The sequence below is a fragment of the Portunus trituberculatus genome, chromosome 17 (genome assembly GCF_017591435.1).
Source record: "Portunus trituberculatus isolate SZX2019 chromosome 17, ASM1759143v1, whole genome shotgun sequence".
Lineage (NCBI taxonomy): Eukaryota > Metazoa > Arthropoda > Malacostraca > Decapoda > Portunidae > Portunus > Portunus trituberculatus.
The window spans coordinates 25628369-25640374 of record NC_059271.1 but is presented as its reverse complement, the minus strand read 5'-3'; the positions used below and the strand labels follow the sequence as shown (position 1 = coordinate 25640374).

The window sequence follows — 12006 nt, the reverse complement described above, 5'->3', positions numbered from 1 at the left end:
TATATATATATATATATATATATATATATATATATATATATATATATATATATATATATATATATATATATATATATATATATATATATATATATATATATATATATATATATATATATATATATATATATATATATATATATATATATATATATATATATATATATATATATATATATATATATATATATATATATATATATATATATATATATATATATATATATATATATATATATATATATATATATATATATATATATATATATATATATATATATATATATATATATATATATATATATATATATATATATATATATATATATATATATATATATATATATATAAGATAAATAGGAAGAAATAAAACTACCAATGACTTTACAATTATCTGAACCTAAAAACAATATGAAAATACACATAGGTAATAACTCAATATGTAGAATAAAGTAAATTATCAAAAGGCAATGATGGAACATTTTCTCAAGTTACCTTGAGGAATATTTTTTGTAGCAACCCAGAAGAATCACAGACTCTATAATCAGCCCCAAGAAAAGTTAAGTGTAAATGCATAGTAGTAGTACTAGTAGCTATTATATCTGGTTCTAATTATTATTATCCTATGTAAGCATCTTGGCAATTTATAAAGGTGTTGTATAGGATTATACTTCATATGTGCAAATTTATCACTCTACATGCAATACCAGGCTTAAATTTTTCTCAAAGAATAGGTAGTGCAAGATGTCATGTTTTGTTTCATCTCATGTTTCTACTGAACACAAATTCATGTTCATGATCTAAATGTACACTTACACTACAGTTATCAAAATCACCAAAAGTTATACATACATATTGCTGTGTGAGAATATTTTGAATATATATTTTTTAATACACATTCATAACTACAGATGTATCGATACCAAAATTTTGGCTGATACCGATACCACCTAATTGGGCCGATACCGATACTACTACTTATAGTGATTACTGCAATGGACACCATGATGAGTTGGTGGACAGCAAGCGTTATCAGATGGGAGGCTTTGTTTTGGGGGATGCTGTAAATCTTTCTGAGAACATTTGTGAAATAGGAGCAATTCTAGAAGCTTTTTGAAGCCATTTGCAAAGGTAAATTACTCAGTAATTGGAATGAATATCTTCTCAGTCTTCTGATTCTTGTCAGTTATTTTAAATTCTTACTTCTTACTCCTTTAGCGACCATTTGGTCTTGTGCATTTTCATTATTAATTTTGTTGACGATATTTTGGCGATCAAAAGTATTTTTAAAATTATTAAAATTGTAAAACAGACACAAAATATTAGCAAAAGAAACTCATTTTGTTGTGTGTTTCTCTTTAATTAAATCTGACATCCTTTGATATTAATTCATTACACATTAGTAGACCAATTCAGAAAAATGAGCTTTCACCTAATCTTTTCAATTAAATAGAAAAAAGTTTAGTTTATTCTAAATTTCTAGGTTGTGGCTTATTACCACAGAAAACAGTATTCTCTGACATACAGTAATCACCACGGAAACTTAATACGCCGTATTATATTAACTTGGTATCATCAATATCTTATATCGAATATATCACTAAGTAGTAAATTCCGTTTAGGTATCGGAAGTATCGGCATAAAATAAGCCAATACCGATACCCAAAAAATGGGCCGATACCGCTGATTCTGATACCGATACCGATGCATCGGTACATCTCTATTTATAACAAACATTATACCTATGCAAAATATTTTATGCTGCCATATATGAAAAATAAAGGAATAAATTATATCCACTTAAGAAAGTTCTTGAAATCAATTGTAATGTATCACCATTTCTAATTCAAGAACTAAACTTTTGCCAATTTAGCAAGAATTCTGCTTGGTAGCTGCCTATTCACAAATATGAGAAAAAACATCCACAAACACAAATGAAGAGATGATAGAAAAATATAAGATTTTTCATGGCCCACTTTAGAATATGTAGTGGTGGTATGAAACCCACACTTAAAAAGATAAAAACTGGAGAAAGTTCAAAGGGCACCATCAAGAATGGTACTATCCCTTAAAGAATAATGTACAGTACAATAGCCAATACCAATCAGCTTAAAGTCAAGAACATTAAGATAAAAATAATTACTAGGTTCTCTCTAACTTACCTGCTATGTGACCATAAGGAACTGGTATCCTTATTTCCCTTGGTTCTGCTGTGCCTTCCATTTTTGACTGACATAAAACCTTGGAATGTAAACCATTTAATTTTCTGCTAGTTACAAAACTCCTTCCAGCAACTTTTAACAGCATTGATACAGTTCTGAAATATGTAGATGAAGCATATGAGAAACATACAGAAAACTTTTTTAATAATTTTTTTAGCTATATTGTGTTTTCTACTGTTGACTGATATAGATGGTGCAAGATATGAAAGGTTTTCCCTGTCACAAAACAAATGGTCACTACCATACAAGAGTGATCAACCCATAAAGGATGCATATGCAGCACAGCCTATATTATCAAAAGTTCTCATTACAATGCTGTCACTATAATGTTAGAAATCCCAAAGGTTTGAGGTTATAAAACCAATAAGGTTTCCTTAGGAGGCCTACTATGTTAAGATTAGGAATCATCAATTAGTTAGGTTAGCATTTGTAACTCTGTAGGGCTATTCAAAGTAGGAGAGGTTACATTTACTTGAAATGACTTTATCAAAGAAAGTAAATACTGATCAATCACATAAAACAACCACAAGGAAATAAAGAAATTATGGTAATAAAAATAAGTTTCACACGAAACTTGTTTTCTGTTCTAATGCACATCATATATTTAGTGGAAAACAAGTTTTTTTTTGGGAAGGGCAATGGGGAAAATAAATTAATTTCAAATTTTACTAAAATTTACTTATTTCTGACATTCCCTGTATTGAGCTTCATATATTTATCTTCTGCACTCCCATGTTCCACTTATTTGTTATTTCCTCATCATAAGACTCTGCTTTCCCAGGATTCCCAAGCTTGCAGTACATAGAGATGATAAATGACAAAAAAAAAAAGTTTTCACTAAATAATAATAATAATAATAATAATAATAATAATAATAACAATAATAATAATAATAACAAACAATTCAGGGAAAACATTACTGTGCTTTACATAATCTAACCTAACTGAACCCAAACCACGTATTTGCTGCTTTTTACGTGATTGTGACAATTTACCTCCTGGAAAAATATCAGTTTTTGTCTCACGCACCCGAAACCCTGCAGTCCCATAAGTCCCCAAGATTGTTAGGGGTAGGGGGTTGGTGGCATTTTTCTGTTGTATTACATGTTTACAATGGTTTGGTAAAAATTTACAACAGTTTCTTTATTGCCAAATATGGTTGTTGATGTTTTAGGAAGGGCGAAACTTGGTCTATTTCAGTTTCCCCAGTCAACTCAACCACAGGTTCTATATCTTTTTCCCATTAAGAACCCTGAGCTATAAGACCGTCTACTTGAATCCCAGTAATCTGACATCAAGCAATGTTAATTTAGTGATGGACCCTTAATCAATATATAAAGGTACTGCTACTGCAAAGTGTATTATTAGATCAGCCATATAAGTACCTCTGAAAAATTTGTGAACTCTAGGTTGACAATCCTTGAACTAAACCAAAGCAAACTTAATCAAACTTAACCTCACCTAATTTACCCTAACTTAAATCTAATCTAACTTTGTTTGTCACAATGCGTTGATTTTTTAAAGCATCACTGTATAAGTCAATAATACCTGTCCATGCAAGATAAAAAAAAAAAAAAAAAAAAATTGAATGTAAGGATACTATCACATGTTGTGAGGATACTATCACATGTTGTGCCATGGGTTACTGAAAAGGATTCAATGTGGTCAATTTGCAGTTTCACTCAACCATGGCCAAACCATGTGGCTTATGTTTTTCTGTTGAGGAATATAGTGAAATGATTGATGGACTGCTCCAAGGGTTACTATATAAATCCAAAGTAATAATAATAACATAGCCTGTTACGTTGAGTTTGGGGCACTGTCCTAATGAAGTCGACGCTCTGTATCTCCTCGTTTCCTGGCTCTGATGACCAAAAGTAACCTAATCCTAACTTTAACTGTACTTAACACAACCTAGCTAACATAACCAAACCACTCTATTAGCCAGAGGGGTTATGAAGCTGTGTTGGCGGTGTGTTGCCTCATCTAGGTTAGGTTAGGTTAGGTTGGGTTGTGTTAGGTTAAAGTTGGGGTTAAAATTATTTTTGGTTATCATATTTTGAATATTTTCAATGCCACGTTCCGTCAGTTGAGTGCATGAAAGAGCTGCGAAGGGAGAGCTGAGAAACAAGGACAGCTGGAGAGACCTTTATATTAGTACAGTGCATAATGCTCACCGCCCCCACACTCGAAAAAAATATTAATTTACGACGGAAATGACATACACCATAATTTATTTCACTTTCTCACCAGAATAAAACATATGCTGCGACCCTCCTTCAGCTTCAGGGAGGGGACGCCTCACAATCTCGGGATTCGGGGCGTGTGTGTCGGGGAGGACTTTGTCACTCTCAGGCCTGGCTGTCTGCTGCTGCAGCACCCACTCTCACTCAGCTTAGTCACAGAGTGGGGAGAAGGAAACACTCCTTCCTTATTTGTTAGTTCGTCAAGTATTCGTTAAGTACTGATGACGAGGTCGCTGTGCGACTGATACAGGATAACCTAGATGGGCCCTGGTGGCCCTTTGTTATCCTATTATTTATGTTATGTTATGTTATGTTATGTTATGTCAGACACTTCACTGTCTCTCTGTCTCTCGTTCACTCTCTGACTGCTCCCCAGAGCATAACTTGTTCCCTCAAGGTCTCTCGCTACACTCTCTGACTAGTCCCCAGAGTACAACTTGTTCCCTCGAGGTCTCTCGCTACACCCCTCTCCTGTCCTCTACTCCTCTGTTCTCGTCGGTGCCACACAGTGCCCCACAGGGTTGCCAACTCGGATTTTCAAATGTCGCTAGATTTGTACTTAAAAGTAGCTAAAATGTCGCTAAACCTTCATGGAAAGTAGCTAACTATAATCCCCCCCACGTCACTTTAGTAATTTGACCGAAATAATAATTTCATAAATAATGCTAAATAAAATGTATTCTGAGAAATTACTAAAAACTGATTGTTTAATATGCACACTTACCACTTAAAATTCCATAGTGATTGCATCCCAGTCCTCTTCGTAGTCGTCAGCAGTGTGAGCAGATGTAGAGCCGGAAGTGTGTAAAGTGCTTGGTTGAGGTTCTTGTGCAGATGTCTTGTAACTGTATGCCTCCACAGTCCCTATCTTTCTTAAAACATCACTTGGAAGTTCATAATTTGCACAACAGGTTTTCTGTCTTTTTAGTCCGTATTTTATTGCAAGAATTGCCTTTAGTGTAGATAGTTTCATTTTGTTGCGCAATTTTGATTTCACAAAATTCATATTACTAAATGTTCGCTCTACATCTGCGTTGGAATGCGGCAGAGATAAGGCAGCCAGTGCAATTTCAGCCAGATCCTGGTAAGGGTTTTCACCTGCTGCATCTCTGTAGTTGGCCACTTCTGACCACAATTTTATGGTGTTAGATGTTTCTGTCCACAATACGTGATGCAGTTTTTTCCACTGGAAATCAATCTTAGTAATAGTGCTGGCATCTTCTGTAAATAAGTGTGCCAAATCAACTATATGTGATTTAATGGGCTTCAAGCATTCGTCAGCACTCAGCAGAGAAATAGACTGTAGTACACGAATGTTGTCAGGTAACCGCTGACTAAGCTGTTTTATAAGTTCAACAACAAAGTTTATGCACCTCTCTCGTACATTGCGCTCAAGTTGCGGGGAAAATTTGCATTGTTCCATTTTCTTTTCAAATTCAAAGCCCAAGTATGGCCTGGGATCCAAATGTTCTTCAATAATCTTGCAGTCACATATTTTTTTTTCCTGGGGTTAGTATCTTAGACCCCAACGAATCAATCAGTAACACTAAATCCTTCAACAGTTTTGTTGGGTCCTGCGTTTCTGCTTCAAAGGACAAGTTTACAGCTTGAACCTCTGCAAGCAATGGCTTAAGAAATAACAGAAGAGCATGATTTTGTTCATCATCTAACATGGAATGCAAAAGTTCCGCTGTGTAACATCTCTCTTGTAACTTTGCTACCTGGAAGTGGGTCTTCAGTTCAAGCCACTGCTGTAGAATTCTCGCTATAGCACGTTCAATAGATAACCAGCGGGTCTGACTTAATTGTATCAGTTTCAAAGGTGGTACACCGTCATTAATAGTTTCATACAATTCTTTGTATTTGATCTGACGGACAGAAGAATGACAGAACCAGTTGTATATCTCCTTGATCATGAATTCAAAATGCCGCGGCATTTTCTCGCGTGCAGCATGTGACACAGCAAGCTGTAGGGAGTGACACACACATCTGATTAGTTGTAGGTGTGGGACTTCAGCTTTCAACCTAGCGAACACTCCGCTGTTAATCCCAGTCATTACTGACGCATTGTCAGTTCCAAGTGCGAGTAAATTCTGCAGGTCTAATCCATTATCTCGTATTGCTTTTTTCACTGCCTCACAAATTGCTTCGGCATTGCACTCACGCAGTTCCACTAAATCCAAAAAGGTAACCACAATACATTTCATTGCATTTGAGTAGTATCTAATCACAATTCCAAGCATCTTTGAGACGGAAACATCGTTGCTTTCATCGATGATTAAACTGAATTTTCTATCACCAATATCAGTTTTCAAATGTTCTGTGAAATGAGGCGCAAGAATATTGCATATTATTCCTGAACACTTTGACCTTTTTAACTTCAGTTCACTGCTAGCCTTGCTGTCATTGAAGCACACTTTACAAACTTCAGTTAAGTGATCCACCACACGAATAGAACAATGTTCAGCTACAAACATGGCCAGAGTTCCCTCCACTTTTTTTTTGCTTCACCAAGTTTCTTGAATGGTAAAGTTGTTTGTCTCTCTGTACTGAATGGCTCTTCTGCTTTCTTATGTTTGTTAGTGTTTCTGTGTTTTTCAATGTCGCACAGCTTTGCAGACAAACTACACTTGCAAAATTTGCAAAATCCTCTCTTATTATCTCCAGGGACCTCCACAAGCCAGTTTTTATATCTGTCATCTGTGAGCCATTCTCTCCTAAATCGCTGCGCATACTGTTGCTTGCTCATTTTGAATTGGGAATCTGAAGGGCTTAATGGTATGTACAACTGGCAGAATTAACCCTCAATAGTTTTTGTTATAGTGAATGACTACTGTTGACTGGCGTCTAGTGGTGGACTGGTGGTGGTCTGGTGGAATAGGAGGGCCCTCAGCCGGGTGGGGCGAGTGGTTTCCGTCAAGTGTTCTGATTAGGCTTTTTTTCTATTGATTTTGTATAATCTAATAATTTTCTTTCATGCTGAACGCATTAATGAAATCCATATTTCATATCTTTCGCTATTTATTACCCATGTGACCATGTTACCATATATTATGGGTCGAAACTAAGAAAACTATAGGTTTTCATGGACAGTCCAAAAGTCTCCAAAAAAGTCGCTAGATTTCTGCAAATATCTCTAGATTTGCGACATGTCGCAAATTGCTCCAAAATGTTGCTAGAAAAAAGCAAAAATCTCCAGATCTAGAGATAAAGTCGCTAAGCTGGCAACCATGCCCACAAACCATGCCTCCTGTGCCTTCGCACCTGCCAGGCAATGTCCTTACGAGGCTATTTCAGCTTCTTAGGTAACGCTATCTACCTTAACCGCTAATTACCAATATATCCCTAATAATGCTAGCTACAAGTAATTCACACATGCATGCATTTATTTACACGGTACCGTATGACAATTATCCCAGGGCTGGCCAGTGCCCTCACCCATGCACACTAGAGCTGGGCAGGATCCGACTTTTTATGTACTCACGAATCCAATTACTTGGTCTGGCGGATCCGTGGAATCCGGATCCGAGTACTTGAGCACGGGGTGACGCCAAAGACTATATAAATAAACAAGACTGGAAAGCGTCAATTTACCGTGTAGCCTAGACAAACTGGTAACTCTTCTTGTTTGCGGTTCACTCACGCGATGGCGCTGCTGTTGCAGCTTAAGATCAAGATCAGCACCGTTGATCCGTCTGCATGTTTACATGTGTAAACATGTGTAAACATGTGTAAACAAGAGGGCCCACAGCAGTAACAGGTCACACGCCGCATGTTCTCAAGAAATCCGCAAAAATGAACACTAGAGTTGGGTATCCATGTGTTAATTTTGTCGCAGGACAAAGGGCACCCACCCACAATTGGTCTTCTATCGCTTTCCTAAAGATCATGACAGGTAAGTACTGGTGTTTAACATGTGGATTGTAGTATACTTGATTTGGTTGAGACCTGTACAAATCAGTATAAACCTGCGTTATATTTGTTTGCTTATGCTTGCCTGCTTCTCCTATATTTGTAACATAGCTTCCATTCTAAAATCTAGGCCTGTTGTTTTGGTAATTGTTTATGTTTATAATTTCCAATGAACTTATTAAACTTGCTTAGATATGTGTTTTCCTTTCATGAGAATTCCAGATTTCTGGATAACACTTAAAAAAAAAATCATTGCTCTCAAAATTGGCAAATAAATAAAAATATGACTTACAAAAACATTGTGTTTGTATTTACCATTAATATGCAGAAGTAATCCATGTGTAGAGCACCAAACAGGTACAGTACGTACGCATATTACTTTCTTACTGTGCAGTACCCAACGCCAACAAAAAACACCAATCACAACAGTTACAAAACACAGGAATATTACATATTTTCAGCATACTGTTTTATCTCTTTTCAGTACATAAATTATGCATATCAAACACTGTTCTGTATTTCCATATAAATGAAAGAAAATAAAGAATTCAACTGCAAAAAACATATTCTGTGAAACTTTAATTATTTTTTCCTGATTTTAATTGGTTATTTTTTGGCCTTAAAATCTGGATTTCTGGCCTTTTGAGAGTATTAAGAGCCGAATTAATGGAGTTTGTATGTATGTATGTATATATATATATATATATATATATATATATATATATATATATATATATATATATATATATATATATATATAATCTGTAATTTGGCTTATTTGAACCAATTTGAAAATATTTAACTAAGTAGGTGACATGTAATTTACCAAAGTACATTATAAATAGAGAAAGTACACACACACACACACACACACACAGAACAGTGGACATCTGGAATAGCTTAAGTGAAATAAGTGAAAGGGTGGTTACTGCAGCCACCATACACATCTTTAAAGACAAGCTATATGCATAGCTATAGATATGGAGACAGGCTAATGTGCCATGCTGTACAGCACAACTATAGGTAAATAAACACACACACACACACACACACACACTACCAATAATGTACTCTAGTACAGTACATATTTACTTCATCCACCTGTGACCCCGTTCAAGCTCCCTTGTATCCAACTTGAGTTGTAAGTATATCATAGAGATATATGTATATTGTACATGTGCGATAACTATTTATAATTAGTGAGGCAACACACACACGTGTGTGTGTGTGTGTGTGTGTGTGTGTGTAATTCACCACGGTCTCCCGCTGGTCATCCAGCCAGTCTTTCCTATTACAGAGCGAGCTCAGAGCTCATAGACCGATCTTCGGGTAGGACTGAAACCACATCACACACAACACACACCGGGAAAGCGAGGCCACAACCCCTCGAGTTACATCCCGTACCTATTTACTGCTAGGTGAACAGGGGCTACACATTAAGAGGCTTGCCCATTTGCCTCGCCGCGCCGGGATCGAACCCAGTCCTCTGATTGTGAGTGAGCGTGCTAACCACTGACTACGCGTGTGTGTGTGTGTGTGTGTGTGTGTGTTCACTGTTTGATCTGCTGCAGTCTCTGACGAGACAGCCAGCCGTTGCCCCTTACGGTGCGATCTGATAGCTCATTAAGTGTAATTTTTTTTCACCTCGGTCGCCTGCTGGTCACCCAGCCAGTCTTCCCCATTACGGAGCGAGCTCAGAGCTCATAGACCGATCTTCGGGGTAGGACTGAGACCACAACACACTCCACACACCGGGAAAGCGAGGCCACAACCCCTCGAGTTACATCCCGTACCTATTTACTGCTAGGTGAACAGGGGCCACACATTAAGAGGCTTGCCCATTTGCCTCGCCGTGTGTGTGTGTGTGTGTGTGTGTGTGTGTGTGTCGCCTCCCTAATTATAAATAGTTATCGCACATGTACAATATACATATATCTCTATGATATAACTCAAGTTGGATACAAGGGAGCTAGAACGGGGTCACAGGTAGATGAAGTAAATATGTACTGTACTAGAGTACATTATTGATAGTGTGTGTGTGTGTGTGTGTGTGTGTGTGTGTGTGTGTGTGTGTGGAGGAAGGAACTCAAAGCGATTTTTCAAATCGTGGCGCTGTTTGTTTACCGAGGCGTTAGTTTGCGGTTCACTCAATGGATGGCGCTGTTATCCACTATTCTAGCGGTATCTGGCATCTTTACTGGCGACACGAATTTCTTATGGTGAATGGCAATCTTTCCAGTCTTGTTTTATCTATAGTCTTTGGTGGCGCGGCGATGGATTTGCCTGAGAGCGGGATCCGACTGGCTCAGCGTCTCTTCCATTAAGGTGTGACAGTTTCATAAACACGAGCAACCAACACCTCGCTCACCCTCTAGCTAAAGTCTGCACATATGTACTACCCATATGTACTCTCTTATGACGCTGCTCCACACTCACATATCTGGGAGGCTGCTGCAATACACCTTCGCAACACATATGACACATCTCAGATTCCATGGTTTGGTGAAACTGTAAATTGATCGGTAAATTTGCAGTTTCACCCAGCCACGGAATTTGCGATGTGGCTTTTTTTTTTCTAATGAAAAATGTAGTTAAGTTATTGATGCTCTATGTCATTTGTCAAAAAAAAAAAAAAAAAAAAGCTGGCGCCGGAGTTATACTGACCATTACTAGTAGACGGCTTCTACCTAGATAATATCAGGCGTTTTCAGTAGCACTTTGCAAACGGCGAACGGTCCAGAAGCGTTCGCTTTTACACGCGAACGCTGCTACTGAAAACGATAGTAACACTGCCAGACGAATCTCCCGGAAAAACTATTGTACTCTTTAGTAGCAGGATCACGCCAAGCTGAGACGTACAGCCAAGATACAGCGAGGAAGTTGTGATGTGGGTTAAAGTTTGGAGGACAGCAACGGTGCTGCCATCTGTTAGAAGCGAGTATTTTCATAGAAAATGTTTTCAGGAGTAACTTAAGATTTCTCCCTTACTTCCTTCCCACCCCCTAATATTTCCCTGCATTCTCTCTTGGTTATGAACTTATAAAGCAAATAAAACATGTTTATATATATATATAATATATATATATATATATATATATATATATATATATATATATATATATATATATATATATATATATATATATAACTGTAATGGTAATCACATGTAGGTGACATCGGGTGCCCCTCCAACACCCCTCCCATCGGGAGGTGGTTGCTACGGCTCTGGGAGAGGCCATTAGGTGATGATGATTAGGTGAGTTTGCATTCATCATTTGCAACCACTCTTAATTGCATGGTCACATTCACAATGCTGGTTGGCATTTACAACCAGCTTTTTCTATGTGCACACAATATGACTTAAGGTCCATATTCTCAAAAGATTTTAGTATATTGTCTTCCATACTTTCAACAGGTTCTAGTGAGTCATTAGGATTTGTAATTTTTTTTCTATGACTGGTGATTGAAGAAGTTTTGCAACATTAAAGAGAAAATATCTTAAAAATTCAATTAATCATCTTTCGTGGTCTTTGAAACAATACTAATCAATTCTCAAAATGTACATAACATTGAACAGATAGCAGAATACCGAACAATACGTAACAGTATAGGATGTTTTATGACAC

General features: G+C 36.8%; 1 protein-coding gene across 3 annotated transcripts in view; it reads right to left on the bottom strand.

Moving 5' to 3' along the window:
* LOC123504808 (probable serine hydrolase) overlaps positions 1 to 6774 on the bottom strand; it is an 8293-nt gene extending 1519 nt beyond the window's left edge. Inside the window, exons 1-2 of one of the 3 annotated variants that reach the window (XM_045255641.1) lie at positions 5193 to 6774; positions 2163 to 2317 (exon numbers count right to left, since the gene is read on the bottom strand). In XM_045255641.1, coding sequence (XP_045111576.1) covers positions 2163 to 2307 — 145 coding nt within the window. In that variant the 5' untranslated portion in view covers positions 2308 to 2317; positions 5193 to 6774. Of the gene's footprint in view, positions 1 to 2162; positions 2318 to 4472; positions 5023 to 5192 lie in introns of those variants that run through there. The other 2 variants (XM_045255643.1, XM_045255642.1) reach the window with 2 other exon arrangements.
* Between the last annotated feature and the right edge of the window lie 5232 nt (positions 6775 to 12006).